The 21198-nt window shown below is 39.2% G+C and overlaps 1 protein-coding gene and 1 long non-coding RNA gene across 7 annotated transcripts in view; both read right to left on the bottom strand.

Moving 5' to 3' along the window:
- LOC102570167 (uncharacterized) overlaps positions 1–7471 on the bottom strand; it is a 44658-nt gene extending 37187 nt beyond the window's left edge. For all 3 annotated transcript variants that reach the window (XR_002091196.2, XR_009460788.1, XR_009460787.1), the window contains exon 1: positions 5010–7471. This is a non-coding gene — a long non-coding RNA (uncharacterized LOC102570167). The remainder of the gene's footprint in view (positions 1–5009) is intronic.
- A 64-nt stretch (positions 7472–7535) lies between these two features.
- The window catches only part of ZNF516 (zinc finger protein 516), a 194390-nt gene continuing 180727 nt past the window's right edge, over positions 7536–21198 (bottom strand). For 3 of the 4 annotated variants that reach the window (XM_059724283.1, XM_006266120.4, XM_019490439.2), the window contains 3 exons: positions 19243–19347; positions 18293–18360; positions 10311–10457 (listed from right to left, as the gene is read on the bottom strand). In XM_059724283.1, the coding sequence (XP_059580266.1) occupies positions 10398–10457; positions 18293–18360; positions 19243–19347 (233 nt within the window). In that variant the 3' untranslated portion in view covers positions 10311–10397. Of the gene's footprint in view, positions 10458–18292; positions 18361–19242; positions 19348–21198 lie in introns of all 4 variants that reach the window. The other variant, XM_059724284.1, reaches the window with a different exon arrangement.

The raw sequence follows: 21198 nt of genomic DNA on the forward strand, positions 1-21198 counted from the left end.
CTACCCCAGATTGTAAATGTTTAGGAGACATTCTCTGATAGTTGATCCGACTTCCAAACCAGCTTCAGTAACAATGTTAGGTCAATTTAAAGACCAAAAGCAATGGTTATTATAAGGATGCTTACTTCTGTGACATCAGGTCATTTCTCATAAATTCAATTTACTAGAGTCATCCTGACCAGTGCAGTAAATTCCTGGTTACACTATTCACAGGACTGTTTTTCAGTCATATGCATTTACTTTTATTCGTTCAAAAAATGTACCTAACAACAATCATAAACAATTATTTTTCTACAATACTCACACAAAAATACCACTGCAAGAATAAAATTCTCACAGCTCAGTAGTGACTCCACTTGCTTGTGTGCATGTCTTTAAACTTGCTGTTGACTTAACAGTGGCAGTCTGCACATCTAATTCATGAGGAATGAATTCAATTGACAAAGATTTCAATTGCATCCTTAAGAAGTTAGCATGAGCAAAGAATGACTTTCTTCCTAGTTCTTGGTTAGTTCTCATTCTACTTCCCCCACCCTTTAATATGCCATTCCTCATATCTTGTGTTGTTGGGGCATTCGAAATTAAAAGCAACTGCCTACCTTGTGCACAGAATTCCTTAGGTATTTCATTCTATGAAGGCACTAACATTTTTTGAGACAGCGTAAGAAATGGAGCAGCCCATAAACAGTGCACTATGAAGTAAATCATCAGTATTACTAGCAGTAAGTGAAAAACCTGTGTCATTTTCTGACACTTGCTCACTGCCTGTCCTTACTGCCCTGAACACTGCAACTAGTAAACTGCTTTGTCCAACAGCACCTACAACACTGAGCAAAGGAACAGATCTATAAAATCATCCATCAAACTATCTTCAGCTGCGACAAATGGTGAATTCACTGGAATTCCCCTTGCATCTGTTTGGATTTATCCCTATTGCTGTTCTGACCAACATGTCAAGAAGAGGGAGCTGCTTAAATAGTACACCTGCCCCTCTCTAAGCTTTGGCCTAATTCCACATCAGCCTTTTCTCATGAGTTGTTTGCCTTGGTAAGGGCCAGGCATCTCAGGGTCCTTGGCTTGAGGTGTTACCAGAGGGACCTCTGCCCTATGTAACGCTGCAAGCATGCCCATGTGTAAGGTAGGCCTGGCAAACCTCTCCATCTCTCCAAAGGTAGACAACTGCTGAGACAGTGTCTAAAGTTAATGGTGATCACAGACTACCTGCAGTGGTAATAAAACTTAGAAGACAGGGTAGATTTGCACCTTATAGACTAACTAAATCAGCATATATAACATAACCTATATGACATAGATTCAAAGGGCCAGAAGGGACCTGTAAGATCATCAAGTCCAGTCCCCTGCCATGGGCAGGAGGTTATTGGGCTCAAACCAGCTCAATGAGGTGCTTGCCCAGCCTCCTCTTGAACACCTCCAAGGATGGTGACTGCACCACCCCTGCTGGGAGCATGTTCCAGATTCTAGATACCCTTACGGAAAGTAAGATTTTCCTTATGTCCAACCTAAATTTTGCCTCAATTAGCTTGTGCCCATTGGTCCTCATCTTCCCTGTGGGTGCCTTCCTGAAGAGTTGCTCCCCTAGATTTTGGTGTTCACCCTTGACATATTTGTAGGGGGCTGTCAAGTCACCTCTCAGTCTTCTCTTGCTCAGACTGAACGAACCCAATTCTCAGAGTCTCTCCTCATAGGGCCTATCCTCCAGGCCCCTAATCATATGGGTGGCCCTTCTCTGTACCCTTTTGAGCTTATCCACATCCTTCCTGAAGTGTGGTGCCCAGAACTGGACACAGTACTCCAGGTGTGGCCTCACCAATGCCAAATAATGGGGGAAGAGCACCTCTCTGGATCTGTTAGCAACCCATCGGCTGATACATGCCAGAGTTCTGTTTGCCCTGCTGGTGACTTCATCACACTGTTGGCTCATATTCAACTTCTGGTCTACTGCCACCCCCAGGTGCCTTTCAGATGCAGCACCAGCCAGTGGACCACCGCCAATTGTATAGTGGTGAAAGTTCTTCCTACCCAGATGAAGGACCTGGCACTTGTCCCTACTGAACCTCATCTGACTGCGTTCAGCTCATAGGACCAGTCTGTTGAGGTCATCCTGGACTCTTACCCTATCCTCAAATATGCGCGCATTTCCCCACAGCTTGGAGTCATCTATAAACTTGATCATTGTGTTTCCCACCCCCTCATCCAAGTCATTGATAAAGATGTTAAAGTGCACGGGCCCAAGCACTGTTCTCTGAGGGACAAGCACTGGAGACAGCCCTCCAGGATTAAGCCATCCCATTGATTACAACTGCCTGGGATCAGCCTCTGAGCCAATTGCCAACCCAGCTCACTGTAGACTGGTCTAGGCCAACACCCTCCAGCTTCATTGAAAGGATCTCGCGGGAGACAGTATCAAAGGCATTGCTGAAGTCTAGGTAAATGTTGTCAGCCTCATGTCCCTTGTCCAGCTGGTTAGGTACCTGGTCATAAAAGGACACCAGGTTTGTTAGGCCGTGCTGGCTGCTCCTTAATAGCCCGCTAGTTATGAGCTTGTGGTTGATGGCCTTCTTGACAATTTTTTCAAAGATTTTTCCCAGGACCAAGGTTAGACTGACCAGTCTGTAGTTTGCAGGGTCGGTCATCCCTCTTCCTTTTCTTAAAAACGGGTACCACATTAGCTCTCTTCCAGTCATTTGGGACCACTCCCGAGTTCCAAACTCTTCGAACAGCTTTGCCAGAGGCCTTGCTATGAACTCAGCCGGTTCTTTCAGGATCTTGGATGTAGGTAATGTGGCCCAGCAGACTTGAATACATCCATATGTTCTAAGAGTACCCTCACCTGCTCAGGACTGATTTCATGTGGTGCTGTCTTCCTTATATTCCCTGGGCCTCTGGACAGGTGAACAGCTCCCATCTGATTTCCAGAACACAGATATGAAGGAACTATTTAGGAGCTCTGCCTTTTCACAGGGACCAATGGTGGGCTGCCCCCCCCCAGATCTAGTAGTGGTCCCACAGTGGAGCTTGATTTTTTTTCTTGCTCCCCATGTACCTATGGGAGGACTTTTTGTTGTCCTTTATTTCAGTTGACAGCTTGATCTCCATGCCTGCCTTGAGACTGCCTTCTGTATGATTTCAGACTAACATGGCTAACTACCTCTCTCTGCTCATGGATAGAGGAGACAAATCTTACACAAGCATCTTCCTTCCTTAGCAAGGACACTGGCTCAGAGCTATGGCTGAAGAGTATACCCACTTGACAGTCTAACTATTTCTCCGTAGCTGAAGGAGCAGGCAGGTAGACTACGGAACCAATAAGCCAAGCGGAAAAAGACATCAGTGCCCAGCTAGGAAGTAGTACCCTAAATAAAGGGCATCCACCAGAGGAGGAGCATCTATCCTGCCCCCTTATGGGAAAGTGTAGCCTGTTGCCTAGTTCATGGCATATTTGCTACATTGGTACTTGCATAGCAAATGCCTCTGTATTGCTTCCTTAAAGTATGCACAAGTATCTCCTGCGCATGGTGGTTTTATTACCCTCACTGTTCAACTGAGGTAGCAATAAATAAGGAGCTGGGTTGATTACGAAAGCTACATCTTATACATATACAACCAATGCTCAGATGCCAATTGCACCACTACTACTGGCCAGTAGAAGAGAAGACCAGGATCAAGCTGAAAGCCAAGTGCCTGGTGAACTGGTGTGGTCTCAGGGCTGGGATTGACAAAATCAAATTGATTGTCAGTTTGAGCACTGGGACCACACCAGAGCTAACTGAAGACCCTGGTGCAGTCCTGGAGCTAGAACCAAAAACCAGCTGGTTGTCAGTCTTAGCCTCAGGACCACAACAGTCAGTTTGAGACTGTGGTGCAGTCTCAGGGCTGGAACTGACAATCAGCTGATTGTGGGACCCAGTCCGATGACCACATTGGAGCTGGTTGGAGACTCTGGTCTGGTTGGGGGAGTTGCCAAGCAAACCCTGTCATGCATCAGTCAGCATCAGGATGCATGGCAGGAAATACTGCCATACGGTCAATTTAAGGTGAAATGGAAACCAGTCACACAATTAATACGCATATTTTGTGGAATCATTTTCTGGTTGGTTTTACATTTGGTGGTGCCCTAATTGCCTGAATGTGTAGCCAGGCAACAATTTAAGACACAATTCACAAGTTAATTGCATCTCAAGTGTAACCTCTGCCAGGGGCCCTAGGTATTCAAATCCAGGGTGTGTGGACAATGTTAGGGAGGGAAGGTAGAAGGTCAAACTTTTCTTATGGTGAAGAAGAGAAGTAGGAGGAAATTGTGTTGTTTCTTTGTCTCAATGTCTTGATAACTCATGAAAATGACAGTACCATGGAAGGTACTGTTGGTCTTCCCACCCCCCCCCCCAACTCTGTAAACTGAGTTTAGAGCTCTTAACTACATTGAGTAATAAATACAAAGTCATCCCTTATCACATTGTTTTCCTTTGATTTGTTTTCTAATTCTTACTTTGCACACCATGGATAAGACGATTACATTTAGGAATCCATGTGTAGCCTTTTGCTATATGGTCAGCCATAAAATCAACGGGGTTTATTTGTTCATTTTAAGACACTAAAGGTGCCTATACACGAGCAGCAAGGCTGCTCTGATGAGTTGTAATTACGATTAATCAAGTCTGCTGGAGCATGGTAATTACACAGATTCCAGCATCTTGTGCATCAGCATCCCTGTGCTGAAAAATGGCAGTGGGGCCACTTTAACTAAAGCTCATTTGACAAGCTTTAATTAAAGCACCCCTGCTGCCATATTTTAGTGCAGGGACACCGATACACAAGACATTCTGGGCACTTTAATTAAAACAGTTCTCAGAGCTGCTTTAATTAAAGTCTCCCCCCAACTCCTCCCCCCGCCCCACGAGCACATGCATCACGCCCAAGATTACAGATTGCTGCTTTTCAGAAGACCATGATAGATTGATATAGTTTATCACAATTCCAGGGACCAGTACCTGCTTGAAGCCACTCCCAGGTAAACCAGAGTTCTGCTTTCAGGGACTGCTGTTGCATTGTGGGTGTAGAGTGAGCTGAAGGACCATGTCCCATTTCCTCTTGCCTCATAAAAAGAGAATGGAGTATTTAGAAGACTAATAGATACTTTTCCTCAGCCTAGATCCATCTTTCTTCCCTTGCAGAACTTTCATGGCAAAATGTGGGGGCTGATGATTTAATGAAATGTTAACGTCTCGTGACCTTGACTTGTAAAACAGGTAAATAGGTATCTCACATTTTCTGAACTCTTGCAAGAGTATCTCCCCTTTGTGGTTAATATGGATGACAGACACACTTCTCCAAAAGCACAAACATAAAACCTCCTCCGCTGCTCCTCCAGCTACCATAATGTAAATTAATGGTAGAAAAGATTTCAAGGAAATAATAATAAGCTTCTTAAGCCATTTTACTATTTTATGTATTCTCTTAAAGGCTTGGGGCATTCATGTAGTTGCATCCAACACACTATGATACAACTTTAAGATACAGTATACTGGAGGGTATTAACAGAATACATCCTTCAGCAACTGCAAAGAATTAACATAGTGCAACATCTACTTATCTAAATTATCCCCTCTACAATGATCCACCATTTTTTTCCTGGACCATGACAGTCTACTTGTTACTTGAAGAGAAGCAATATAAGTTTAGAAACCTTTGGGAAATTGGAGGGGTCTTTCAATCCAGCTACCACCAACACACCAAACTTTCCCTAGTGACCCACAGTAATATGTTTTAAGTCTGTTGAGCAAGTGAGGGCCCAGTAGGTATGCCTCATTTTCTGTCACAGCATAATAAATATGTAGGCAATGAGAGGCCTTTCTGGAAAAATAAGATGACATACCTACTTTAAAATTATCTGATGCTTCCTGAAGCTTTCAAATTGTGTTTCCTTGAAGTTAGAAGACACACCTCTTCTAGATAAATTTCATGATCTGTTTCATCCTCATCCTTCTTATTCTATTTTTTTCATGCTTGATTACTATAACTTTCTCCTGGACATCATCTCCATCCTAAATTTTACTTATGATTCTCCTCAAAATCTACCCATCTGCTTCTGATTCATGCCTATCTAATTCTGGATTTTGGTCTATCTTTTGGACATCTCCTCTTGGTAGTCTTACTATAACATTAAATCTAGTGTGGCCAAAACTACACTCCTTACTTTCTCTCTCATATCCATTCTATTATTCTCTTCCTTGGCACTATCACCAAGATCCCCTTTACTACTCAGGATCATCCTTTGGGAATCATCTTTGATTCTTCCTCATTCCTAGCCCCATGCATGTATTTCAGGTCCAGGTTGATATTTATACTCAATTTGGAAAAGTCATCCTTATCTTCTTGTCTGTTTGACAGTAAAAAGCCTGGGAACAAAAAAATGGGATCTCCCTCCCCCCGAATTTAAACACTGAATGTTTGTGTTAACATAATGACATGCAGATTTTACCTCATCCACCTACCTCTTCCTTTTTCACGGTCTGCCTTTAGGTTGGTTTATTTTTTGGTGAGGGGAGGGAGAAATGCTACTTGCAATCCAATAGCTTAACACAGCAGAGAAAGAATCACTAACAGTTTTCTTGCTTCAGACTATGTATTCTAGTGTGTCTCACCAGACTAGCTGAAGCACAGCTTTTATGTGGGGATCGCCAAAAAAAATTATTAATATGCCAAAGCATTCTTATAACTTCATACAGCTGCATAGATATTTTTATAGCTGAAAGCATGAACCCCATGAAAAACTAATACTGAACTCCTTAATCACAAACTTGCCCAAAATAAAAAATACATTCCAAAGTACTGCATGTAAAAAATGTATATGTGCATTCCAAAATATTGAAGAACTGCATACAGTGCAAAGTCCTGCTAGAATGCTAGAAAACATCAGGTTTATGCAGACTACTAGAAAGATACACATTATCAAAGCCTGGAAACCACTCCAGAGACAGATTTTAACTGACAGCTAGTTAAGAGAAGAACAACATTTCTTCACACAAATACAAGAAAATACTTTCTAGAGGATAATTTCCTTTAACTAGCTATTTTCATGTAAGCAGCGTCTTCCACAGGGCGGGGGCGGCAATCTGTGCTGAAGCTTTTCACTAGGTACTTCAAGTGATTTCAAATACAAAGCTAAAATCTGTTTTGGCCTTCTAATTTGCTTTCCATTTTTAGCATGCAAGAATTTATTCACACATTTTTTGACACAAGTCCAAGAATACAAACAGGAAAATGACATTATACTAGTAGATTACCTAGTATAATCTAAGTGTACCTATAAAAAAGAAGTTATTTTGACTCTTAATTTTGGTCAATGTAAAATAGTCATTATAGAGAAAATATTCTGGCCAAAGCAGGTCTTTCTTGCATTTGCTCTTTAGCTGTAACAAAAAGTAAAGATAAGGCGGGGGGGGGGGGGGGGGGGGGGGGGGAGGAAAGAAAGAGAGAAAGAAAGAGAGCAAGAAGGAAGAGAGGGATGGCAGATACACTGAGAATCTGCAGTGTGGATAATCAAACCCTTTATTGTCTATGTTACATTAGACTGCAATACTGTAAAAACCTGTTAAGGAGAGGAAACAGATTGGTAGAGGTAGTAGAAAGTCCCTGTAACAGTCATAAAATGGCTTACAGGAGTGTCTGTGTCATGCTAAAAATATTATCATACTGTTTAAAATGCTGATCAAAGCTCATTGACTAAATAAATAAGGAACACATATCATTTTAAATACTATAGTCTAAGTGAAATAACAAATCAATACTACATGATGAGAAAGAAGAAAAAAAGAAAGCTGAAGATTCATATCTAAAAACATCTAGGCTTTAAGATTGGTTTTCCCCACCCACTCCCATTTCTTGTTTAATTACGTGAAAATCTCATTTCTGTGCTATATACAGCATATAATTATTTTAACTGATTTCTCCAACTGTTGTTCTTCATGTCACTAAATTATGATTGTAAACTGCTGATTAGTACCCTGGTAATGGCAGTGACAGCACTATCCTCTCCTCTGCAAGATATTCTGGAAGAAACTTTCCAGAAAGCTTTTGGTTCTACATATTTACTAGGATTTCCTGTATCAGCCTGCAAAAAATAAATAAATAAAATAAAATAAGGAGTTACAAATGTACACTACGCTTTTGTGCCATTTTGGGTACAGAAGAGTTTTTAATAACTAAAACACAAACAAATAAACTAAGCAACTATTAAGTAACTAGCTTTTGTGCATTCCTGAACTGTCACTGTTACTTTCATCCAACAAAAATATGACTCGGAGAAAGAAAAAAACGTCAATGCTAGTGCAAACCCAAATCATAATCAATCGTTAATCAACACAGCAAAATATTTGATTTTTTTCTTTTTTTCTTTTGGTGTACAGTGGAATGTGTCTATGTGACTTCCCTCAAAATAACTTCACAAAACAATCAATTACAGTCACTTATAAGTATTTACACAGACATTCCTAACTACACCAGGACTACAGAGAATTCTGGTATACATCTGGTGTAAGAGTATGAGGAAAAAAATTAGTAAAAAAAAACCACAATTACATAAGAAAATTACATTTGCATTGCTGCAAGTGTTGCAACATAATAAAACTGTTAAGTTATTTAACAAGTAATATTCAGAACCAATTACTGACTAGGTTTAAAAAAAAAAAGACAACCCCCCCAAATTGTTAGAACAGAAAAATCACGCTTTGTTTTTTTTCTAAAAAATACCCACAAATTTGTCAGAAGCCCATTGCTACAAAAAAACAGAACTATACCATTATTGTATTAAGTAAACTGTTGCTCTCACCAGTATTAAAGGTTAACATCATTTCTGTACATGTAAAATTATTGCTTTTTTGAAAAATATATTTAGCATGCTAGTTTTTTTTTTTATCTGTTTCCTGCCTTTACAAAATGTTACAATTAAAAAAAAACCCTAGTAAAGCTTTTTCAAAAAATTTCACAGAACATTTTCTTTCAAGGCAGCAGTAACTTTTGATAATGCATAAAATTATATGTGCAAAATCTGAAACTCTCAGAAATATTACCATCACACATAGTGTCACAGCAATAAGAAAAGAAAATATTTATATCTGTGGAATACATTTTTAATTGCTTACACTGCATGGTTTAACAACCTGTTATGTGCCACAACCCCCACCTCAAAAACTTGCATTTAAAAGAGTTACTGTAGAAGAGGTATATAAAGCTTTTTTTTTTCCTAACACCACCAGTGATCACCAAGTACAAGACATGACACATATGAATATTAACCTGCCACCACAAAAGAAGTTATTCATCTTTTCAAAATGTCACCAGGCCCAGAAAGGAAGGGTAACTGGCTTGCTGAACAAAAATACAGGAGCATGAGTTTCCCTAACAGGCTAGGTCTGTCCCAACTTGTTCAGCGACTGCTAAACATACAGATCAGAGGCTTTAAACAGCTTAACAATTGTTAAAAATGTGAAGACTTCCTTTGTGATCAGGTTGAAGAAAATAGCCCTGTTACAAAAAAGGTCCTGAGAGTAAAACACAAAAGCCTGGTTTTTTTTAGTGTTCAACTAGCTTTTCTTTTCCAAAGCAGAATATAAGCATTTCTGCGGAAGTGTTTCAATTTCCATATTCACATACTATTAATGGTGCGCAGTCAAGAACAAGAGCACTAGAAATACAAGTGGTCCCCAAACTGTAATGAAACAAACCATTGCAGAATGATGGTCTTCTCTTTAGTCTCTTTAGTCCTTCATCAAGCATATCTTTCCATAGCACCGAATGCCACCTCTTTCTCCCCATCACCTTTCCTTTTTTTTTTAATTTTCTTTTCAGCATGACAGCCAGTGGCAGTTTCATTAATTAATACTTCTTCAGCCCCCAAATCCATTGCTGTTTTTCAAATGTTTCAAATAGTCATTGTGAGCATCAGGGAAGTTTTTGTTACAGTGCTTAACTTCTTCACGCTGTCCAAATCACAAAGTTTAATTTTTCCAGTGTCTCAAACTTATCTTGATTAATATAGATGCCTTGCACTGCCACAGTGCTTGCCAACTCCACTGTTTATTATAAAGGAAATAAGGAACCATGGGACTGATTAGTACGTCAATTTATATATATCTTGTGTAGCATCTTCATTTATTTTAAAATGATTAACAGTGCAGAGGCATCCCCCTTCTAGCAGAGCACAGAGCACTGTTTTCATTCTAGCATGGTGGCTCCAGAGACTTGATGGCTTGCAGAGAAGTTCTCCAGCTGTTCTTCCATAGGGTTGTTCGCATCAGTGTTCTGAGGTTGTCGGAACCGCCGATCGGGGTACTGGTTGTTGTCAAAGGGTACCCGGTGCACACACTGTACATGTGTCTTTAGGTTCCCTTTCTGAGAGGCACCGTATGGACAATATCTGCATTGGAATGGTCTCTCCCCTACAAGAAAAAAAACAGACAAAAACAGAAAAGCTGATTCTTTCCTCTTGTATTCTGGGGGTAGTCTTCTATTAACACTTATCTCTCTGCTTCTATTCAGAACAAGCAAGGAACCCTAAATTCCTCCTGGCTTTAGCTACCTTTTATTAGCATTATGCACATTAATTTTGACCTAATACATCATGAAGAGTTATTTTTTAATAATCTCCAGCTACAGCACAGCATGTCAGGCTCCTATAAGCTGTTTGACATACTAGAATAGCAAATAATAGTGACTGAAAGAGCACTTAAGAAAAGGTTAAGAATGGCTGGAAGAAGGAGGAAGGCCTTCAAAAAAGCAGAATTTTACAGTAACAAAAGGGATTTATAACCAAATAATACTTTAAACAAATGTTGTACTTGGAGTCCAAAGAAGCAGAGAGAAAAAACATGCCAAACTCTCAGGCGTGTGTGTGCGTGCATGCGTGTGCACACTCGTGCGCGCACATGCATCCAGGCAGGGGTGTGTTCATGTGCATGCGTGTGTGTATCTGTCAAGTAGGTGCACATGTGACTCAGGGAGGGTGTGTGTGCGCGCGCATGTTTCTCAGACAGGAGTGTGTGTGTGTGTGTGTGGCAGGGTGTGCATGTACACCAGTTTCCAGGAATAATTACTATGTTGGAAAAACAGAAGAAATATTCTAAATGAAAGATAATATCATGAATAAACAGGAGCCTGCAGCTCCCAGGGAAGGCTTTAAAATGACATTTGAAACATCACTGTCTGAACAACACGGTTTACAATCCTGATCCTAAAACAACATGGCAAGATTAATCTTACATAAATATATTATCCTTAAGCTAAAGTCTTGATGAAGTGAAACAGACCGTTTTAAATTAACGCAACATAAAATACGGCACCCATGTAAAATCCAAGCAAGTTTCAAGCTGTGCCTATGGCAGCCCTGGAAATAGCTAAAGAAAGCCCAGCTCTGGTTGACATAATGTATTAAGTGTATCTCTTTTCTTAATAGATTTAGAAAATTCCTAATTAAACCTGGCCCAAGATTCATGACATTTACCAGTCAAAGTTTGGTTAAAGTTGGAAAGATTTGCAACAAAATTAAAGAAAAAAAAGCTTCTGCACAGACTGCAGTATATTTGAAATGTAGGAAACAGTAACTGAATGAGAGATGTGATAAAACTTCCTTAGTTGGATGCTGAATTTCCTGCAGTAAACTAAGAAAGATGTTTTACATTTTTGCACAGCTAGATCATGCCTAAGAGACAGAGCCACAATTCCAAGAGGAGGCATTCATCATTAAAACCTCTTGTATTGAATCAGCCCTAGATGCACATGGGAGAGCGGTGTAGATTCTTTGTGCTCAAAGCGGGGTGGAGCTGGGGTGAGGGGAGAATACTGCCCTAGTTTCACTACGTAAAAACTGAAAAAGGATCCTGGCTTCAGGGCATAATTAGGGATAATTTCTGTCAGACCAATTTCCAAATTAGTGCATGGTAAAAAGGTCTGCCTTACAGGTCCTATAGATATCCACACACAAATGGAGCACCTCCAGTAGCAGAGCAACATGAAAGTGGTTCTCATCTTACTACAGGAAATAAAAGTACAATGGGGACCAGGGCACTGGTAGTGGGTAGGAAGGGGTGGAAATTCATTTCTGAAGAGACCAAGTTAGAAGAACTCCCTTAACTATTGCTTTTAAGAAGACCACTGCTGAGGGCCATCTTTTCCTACAGTTGCATAACTGAGAGGAAATTGTAGCCTTCAGTGCTCAACTGAAACACATAACAAATGTGAAAGTACAATTTTGCCTGAGAGGAACAGCAGAAGGGTGCATAAGTAGAAGGGCAAAGAAAATATCTTAAAAATTATTTCTTCCATCATTAAGAAGGAGGTTTCAAACTTTTGGAGGTGAATACAGTCTTTCCAGACTGAAAATAAGGTGATATTGCCATTTGAAAGCACTAGTATACTTAGAGAACCCCAGTGCTTTTTATTTAGGGCACAGACAGAAATGCAGCTCTGAGAAGCTTTGCAGGAAGCATTTAAACCAGATTGGATGAAAATTTTCATTTCTGCCTGCACCCTTAATCTTAGAAAAGTATTTGACTTTATGCCTGCAACAATGTGCTGACAAAACTGCCTATTCATGTACATTTGCATATGCCTATCAATCAATCTATTTGTTTAAAATGGGTGTACCTACAATTTGGAAGCAGGATATTAAAAGCTGTTGTTGAAAATTTGGCTCTTAAATTACATACTGCCTCAGCTGGTGTATGGTACACGTGCTCTGGGGATGGGAATACTTTTTCTGAAGAAGGAGCTTTATCATTTAAAGTGGTGGTTTCTTCTTTCACTTATAAGAAAATAGCTAAGTTTACAGGAATGACGTCTTCATTAAACACAACTTAAAACAGCTTTGTTTCAGCAGTATAATGTCCAAAATTTTATGGTTAGGACTTTTACAAGTTTGGCTAGGATATGACAGGGGATTGCAAGCAGATTACAAATATTTGAATAAGTCAGTTTTATGTTTCTGAAAACCATTGCAATGAAGTAGTAACTATCCATGTAAAAGAGATCCCTTTCCAGTTGCATGGCTAATAGAAAAATGTTGAGACAGGAGCTTCATTCATTGATCTCATCTGTAATATTTGTAAACTAAAAGATATACCGTACATACGGAATACGCACATTATAGAACAGCAACCTACATGATTCCTTGATTGTTTGTATTATAATCACTATATGTATGAATGAGACAAATTAGGTTGCCATTTATTTGTTCTTTATCTATTATTTTGATTAATGGAATTCTTGTTCTCAGCATAACTACTTAAAAATAACATTTGCAATAATGAGAAATGAACTATTAATCATGGTCTTTAACAGAAACTCAGCAAGGAACTGGGACACAACATTTCATATGTGAGCACAATGTCAAAAAATAGGACTTGTAGCTGACACTATTCGAATCCGAAATGTAAAAGAAAAAATTAATAGTCAATAGTTTTAATATTTTTATCTGAATATTTTTCCTAGGCTGCTCCAGGAAATATGGTACTGTAACAAGGAATATAAATACACGGTAAAAGGTAATGACAAAAAAACACCCTGGTAACATATACAACCTTTTCCCTTTGGTCCTTACAATCCATTTATTTCCAAAAATTTGACAATCTGCATTATGAGAATAACTACTTAACATCATAGGAAACTGTTAAAACATTTATGGTGGGGATAATAGAAGGCTTTTGGTTATGCTGTCTTAATAAAGCCTATCTATACACACACACACACACACACTTCCATATAAAGCCTGCTTTTAACATTTCTCTTAAATTAAAAGGATTTCAAGAACTGCATTCATTATAATATTTCCACTTATAAAGTGTGCGTTGTAGAACAACAAGAACTGCAGGACAAAGACTTCCAAGGTGCCAATGGCAGATATGTTTTTCCACCATGCATTGTTACTTGGCTTCATTTGCATACTGCCAATTAAGTGAGGGGTCATCTCTGCCACCATCTTGTAAACTGTATCAAGAATAGGTGCTTCCCCTTTACAATTTTCTAGAACATTTTATTTCAACAATCTCTGAGCATAGAGACAGGGGGGTGGAATCTGAACACAACTGGATCCAAACAAAGGTTTTTTTTAGAAAGGTGAAAAGGGATGGATTCAAGCCACAAAATTACCAACAATAACTGTGGCCATTTTTAAAGCAAACCACAATTCCGTTCCTTTGCTGCTGAACTCACTGGGATTTTGGCCTTTGATTGCAATGCTAAGGAATAAGGTTTTAGCTGAAGTCCTTGTAAATTTCTTTCACTCGTTGCGTTGGGAGTCCCTTGCTTTTGGAGTCACAATACTATGGCAAAGTCTGTCTTCAGTCACAGTGATTGTTCCAACAGTGAAATGACTGTCCTGTACCCAGACATGATTGGCCTGTGCTCCCAGAGTTCATGCTTATTGAATCATGTCTTTGAAATGCTATTTAGTGTATTCCAAATGAGAATACATATTCATTGTGGAATATGCAAACTTAATTATGGATATATTTAGCTAATTAGCATTTATAAAAATAATTAGAATATTCAATGTGTTTAATATGGCAGCATTTCAAGTAAATCTGCATGAGTTTGTGCTCCCTGTATTGAGTCCGGGTATGTAATGAGCATTCTCTATCCTTCAAAGAAGCCTAGGAGCTATGCTAGAGCTCGTAGGAAGTATATTTGGTGAAAATAAATCAATTTTTAGATGCCAATCATGTAAAAACAGAGAGGAAGCAAGAACGAATATTGTGACTTTGCTTTTTATCTGTTCAATTATTTCCTATTTGTTATTTTTCTGTGTTGCAGATGAGACAAAGAATCCATATAAATATATGGCCCAATAAAGAATTCATATAATAGATAGCCCAGGGCCACAACTGTCAAACTTGGGTGGATACAATCTTCAGTGGTATATAGCATCTGTACCTTCACTGAGCCTGTGTGGGTGCTCATTACATTAAACTAGCCTCTTACATAGGTGACTAAATAAGGGTTTTGATTCCTAATTTTAAGTAACTCATTTTAGACTTGTTTCGAAAATGCTTTAAGTATTCTCTGACAAGTTGCAATAGTTTTACTATGGTATTTGGGAAAGTGTCTTGTTTGGGAATTTTGATTACCCAGCCTTCTTTTATAGGGGAAAAGGGTAGGTTTCTTTCTTTCTTTCTTTCTTTGAATACGGAGGGATTTGGGGAAATGTGATGTATAGTCTTTACGCGGATATACATTTTTTCACTCTTTAAGGGACTGCTCAAGGGAAGATTTCTTACCTGTATGATGGCAACAATACATTAAATGAATCATTTTCCCTTAATGTGAAAAACCTTTATTCTAAAGCTATTTAAGTGATCGCTATTGTTTTTTTGCTGGAAGCATGTGCATGGCACTGCTGTAACTTGAACTGACTTTACACTGTAAACTCTCTTGAATAGATCTGTCCCCAATTAAGAAAAGAAATGAAGACACAGAGTGACAATGTTTTAACTGGGAAATAGTTATGTTAGAGTGCTAGAGGCATTGTTCTCAGTCTAAGGTAGTTCCTATGTTTCTAACCCTCCCCTCAAGTTGCAAGTCAAAAGAAAATAATTATCTTTGTAAAACCTAAGGGTTACTCCCCTTGGGGGTGGAGGGAGGTAGGGGAAGGGGAGTATAAAGTCACTATACACTAACAGAAACAACAGACAAAGGAAAACAACAGACAATTGGATGTTTTAATGTTAATTGACAGGGACAACGACCAAATGAGACAGAGGCTGAAATTAAAGGATATGACAAAGCAGCAGCAAATTAGCAGCTGCTAACAGTGAACATTCTGAAGGTTCTAGGAAGAGGCAGAGAATGGCACCTGACTTAGAAACTGGCACAGCTACAGCTCTAACAGTCCTCTGTACCAGTTATACCAGAGAGACTAACATGGAATAAGACTACAACAGCCAACTAAGTTTGCCATGGACAATTTTAGGCTGTAAATTTTCAAAGACAGGATTATAAATTTATTGCAAAAACAACATAATGGAAAGTACAAAAAGAATCAAAGATAATGTTACCAAAGCTACCATAAGCTAGAAATGACACATTTTTACAATTTGCCTCCGTTTTACAATAGTTTAAAATTTACTTCCAATGCCATTCCTATTTTTTTCGTTCAGAAAAACACTGTTCTAAAAAATCTTTGATCTCATCTATACATGGGCCTAGTCAAACGTAAATAGATTCAATGGCAGGAACATTTTAAAGATGCTTACATTTGCTAAATTACTATTAATAAATTTATGAGATCTTAGCAAAAGCTCCCGATTGCACTAGTTAAATAAACTTATTTACTTTTAAAATAATTTATATATAAACTCATTAAAGTACTTGGGTGGGAAGGCTTCTGACGAAAACCAGGATTTTATGAAGGGTGGATACAGTCTTAAGGTTAAAAATAATTTCAAGAGTTTGTTTGTGTCTTTACTCTTGTTCTTTGTTGATAAATACCCCTTTTAGAGGTACAGCAGAGAGATATTTAATATTTTTTCCTGAAATTTCTACTGTGAAGCCATTAAACTAACAGTGCTCATCTTGCAGACAGAAGACCAAAGGCAACATAGGCTGCAGCATTTCTGCAGTACCAGTACAACAACATGTTGAGCACTCTTTTAAAAGTTGAGTCTCTATGACCCATTTGATCCTTGATGCCTCTGCCTATAATGCTCATAGAAATACCATTGTTTGTGGTGAAGTGATATTCATACCTTTCCAATGGAACATAGGTTGAGCACTACACCCAGTGCATATGCTAGAAGAAGTGGTTATTTGGTCATTGTAGCTTTTAGTCATTATGGAACTGATTAACACTAAAGACAGTTTGGTTGTTGCTTTTTTTAACGAAAGTCTTTGGTCAGTCCAATGGATGGATGGTGACATAATACATCACTGTACAAAGGACTGGGTTTCCAAAGGTCCCTGGACATTTACTCCACAGGCAAGTGGGAACTAAGACAATCCAATGGAAGAAATTCTGAACAGCTTTTGTGAAGGGAAAAATATATTAACTGATTTCTGAGATGGTATCTGGTGATGATGATTAAGGATCCAATCCAAACCCAAAGGCTGCCTATACTCATGCTCCAATGCGTTCTAAGTGGAACACCCTAGCATCGCCACAGCATCACATGTATAAGCCCCCATAGGCTTAAAAATGACCACTGGGGTGCTTTAACGAAAGCTCATCGAATGAGTTTTAGGTAAAGCGCCCTGTGGCCCTTTTTAAATGTGTAGGGGCTTAATCCACATGATGCTGCCCCATTTTAACTAGAGCAGCTCTCCAAGAACTGCTCTAATTAAAATGTCCTCCCCCGCTGAGCATGTTTATAGGCACTTTTAGATTTCAGCAGAGGTCCCCACTCAGAATAAGTATGAAGTTGCATCCAATTACACATTTAAGTGTGTACCACACAGTTTGCAGCTGCTCCCCGTTGGACTGGGAGGTTTGGGGGGGATGGGAGCGGGCACAAAATATAGTGGCAATTAAATGCAACCTAAAAAAGAGTAGACAAGAGTAAAAAGAAAAAACCATTCAAGGACAGCCCATGGTGTGAATAACAACCACCTGTGCAAAGGTACGTCCTGGAGCCTGTGTACTAACACTGAAGAAAGTCTGTTAAGAATTCTCTCTCCAAAGATCAGCAGTGATCTCAATTTTTGTTTCATTATTTTATATGCAATGGCTTTGATTTGCTATATAAAATCTAATTCAGAAAACTGAAAGTGTTTATCAAGATAGGAAACACAGTATATTAGAAACAGAAAAGCACACCACCACACAGAGTCCACAGTAACTGAAAGATAAGAGTCTTTCAAAGAGATAAGCTACAGGATACCATGATAGGAATACTCTTCAGAAAAACACAGACCCAGTGTTTTTTGCATTTTGTAGAGGATAACTTATTACTTGCAAAAGAAAATATTAAAATACTATCTTGCAATTCTTAAAATACTCTCTTGCATTTATGTGTCATTGTGCATTATACAATTACCCTTCCCACCCACACCCAGGACACCATTAACAGCTTTACTTAAACACGAACTATCTGACCTACAATTAACTGGCTTCTGCATGTAACAGACTGATAAAATGCTAAAAAAGTTTAGGATCTGAAAATCAAGGAACACTATTATTATTCACACATTTGTTATAAAACAGTCAGTGCTTTACTGATGAGTATCACTGTGCAACTTTTTCCCAGCTACCACATTAACAACCAAACACCCAATTAATTGTAAAACATACTTGTTTTGGGGCATCTGCGGAGGTGGTGTGAACTTCAGTACCTCGGAGTCCATTAGACTCAAATACCACTGTGGGAACAAGGGGGCTTGTTAACAGATGAACATTCAAGCTTCGTTAGTGTGTGTACATTATTTGAGACCATTACAGATTAACCACATTCAAAAAAAGACACCAGCTACTAGCCTGTGGCCGGAAAATACCAATTTACCGTAACACTTCTGTAAGAGAGTGTGCTAATGGCAGCCTAGGGGCACTGCCCTTTTTAATTCAGACTTCGGTGCTGAAGAAAGCAATCACTGACAACATTAATTATCAGTGTATGTGTAAAGGGACCCTCTTCTTGCATTACTTACCATTTGGCCTCTGTCATTTTGCATCAGACTGGCTTATGTATGCATCATTCACACTTCTCAAAAAGAACCCGCTAGTCTCCTTGTCTCATGTAATGCTCATGAAGTATCTTGACATTGGTAGCTTTGGTTCGCTGTGTTCTCAATGGCTGACTATTCTAGACTAAAAATGGCTGATAGAGATTTTAGAATTTTTAACTGACCAGTCTGGGGAATCTCATTTCATACTAACTGCTTCACTCAATAGCAATGCTGAGGCAAAACAAAGCCTCATGTTCTGCTGAAAGGGGTACTTTGATTTCAATTTGTGCTGGTGGCAACAGAATTCATTAGCATATTCATTTCTAAGTATCCTACTCTCTAATTAAAGTAAAACATTTGCAAACAAGCTTATCTCAAATGCACTGCTATTTTATGGAGGCAAAAAAATTAGGTGCTGAGTGTATGTAGAGCAGGAGCAATAATAATAAAAAAAGAAAACTCCTTGGTATTAGATATAGGGCATTGAAATTATTCAAGTTAGCATGGGAGGTAAAAATAAGTCTGACTTTTTGTTAGTTGGATTAAAAAAGGAACAAAGAACTGGTGTGAAAAAGATACCTGTGTGGGACCTCAGATGAGTCCTAAGGTGACTGGGTTGGTTAAAGCATTTCCCACATTCTATGCAGACACAGTCTCCTTGGCGTGTTTGTGTCCTAAACATCCCTGTGGTTGATGGGAAGGGAGGGGAAGAGAGGGGAGGGGAGGGGGTGGAGAGGAGAGAGGAAAGTTGAGAAGAAAACATTATGCCAGAAGAAAACATCATTAGTATGTCTAATGTGTCATTATGTGAGGCTACCTTCAGGCCCTGGATGACAACTGTCAGCCTTCATCTAGGCACAGGCTGACAGGCCAGGCACACACAGGACTGCAAGAATGCATAAATTACATTGAATTAAAAAATGCTCCCCATGATGTGCCCGCACCAGGACTGGCATGTCAGGTGTGCGCTTTTCAGAGCAGCTGGATCCACTTTTCAGCCATCACCCAGCTTTGTCAAGCAGTACATCAGGCAAATCAAAGTGACTCCAGCGTGGCGGAGACAAGTCACATGGATAATAGGAAGTGAGTAGAACCAGAGCTCGACTGTCCCCCCCGGGCTGCAATACCTTAGAGACAAATGCAGAGTGAGTGGAGCCATCACAAACTGATCAAACCTTTAGCCCCTGCTTACCTGCCTGCCGGTGCTGCTTTGACCTCAGACCTCTGAGGCACAGACGAAAGACATCTGTGAATGAAAGTGTCATTCCGGACATTTTGAGCTAGTAGCAACACAGCAGCCTCCTACCAGCCCTTGGTAAACATGTTTTCTAGGCCATTAGCATTTGTGGAAAACTACTCAAACCTCTCCTTTTTTTCCAAAGGTCAGTTTACAGTATTTGACTTAAAGGGCTGGTCTTTGTCTTTTTGCTGCTGATCAAAAAAGACACATTTGACTTTTATTGGGCTTTTCTATTTTGGTAAGAAGCCCTCAGAAGGAAAGAGTTGATGTTTTCATTTGCCATAGGAATATCTTGGCTTTTAAGGTAAATTCTCAGGGGTTTGTCAGTGAAGTTTCAGAGAGAGTGTGTGCGCATAAGTACGCGCATGTGTGCGCGCATGTGTGCGTGCGTGCATTTGAATGTGCCCGCACACCTAAAATAAAGAAAGAAAAATATAAATCTAGCAAAAAAATGACAATTGCTTTAAAATGTAAATTCAGCTTATAAGTCAATTGGAACAAGTCAGAGAACATCTCCAAAATATATATACTTTTTGTGCTACACCTAGAAAGTGAAAGGACAAGGAAATGACAGCACAAGGCTGTCATTTAGTATTTTTGTGCATCACCCATCGCAGTGGGCTCCAACCTCTAGGATCTGACCACAATATAAGTGAGAAATAAACTAAAAAGGAAAGGTCATTCTAAAATTAATTTCAAAAGTCTTATTACCAGCATTTTCTTCTATTACAACACCACCTCCAGATGGCAGTACAGGTTACATAATTTAATACGTATATTTTTTTCCAACAAGTGGCTTCTAGAGACAGAACACAGAACTGTACTGGCTCTTTAAAGACAAATTCTGGTCACCAAGCACATAAAATTCCCACCAGTTTCAATGAGTGTTGCATATAAATAAAATGTGCAGGATTTGCCCCATAAGGTACAGAAGATGAAAGCAGATTTTCTAGCAATGGTAAACTCTAACTGGCTATTAAAAAAAAAAAAAAAAAAAAATCCTTATAGCATCTTTCTCCCAATTCAACCAGAGAAACTACTGAAGCAATCCCAACCAAAGATAAACAAAATGCTATAAAGGGACCCTAATACGTTTTTCTCCCCAAGATCAGAGCTTCTATTTGATAAACCACTAATTTTATGACTAAGTAAAAACACAACTGATATAAAGGTAGGAAGGATGGTCTAGATACTAGACACTGGCATGGGAATTGAACTCAGGTTTTCCAAATTCCAGCTCTGGCACCGACTTCTTGGATTCCCTTTGAAGAGGCATTTACTCTGTCTGAATTCTC

This window comes from Alligator mississippiensis, chromosome 3 (assembly GCF_030867095.1).
Source record: "Alligator mississippiensis isolate rAllMis1 chromosome 3, rAllMis1, whole genome shotgun sequence".
NCBI classification, from domain to species: domain Eukaryota; kingdom Metazoa; phylum Chordata; order Crocodylia; family Alligatoridae; genus Alligator; species Alligator mississippiensis.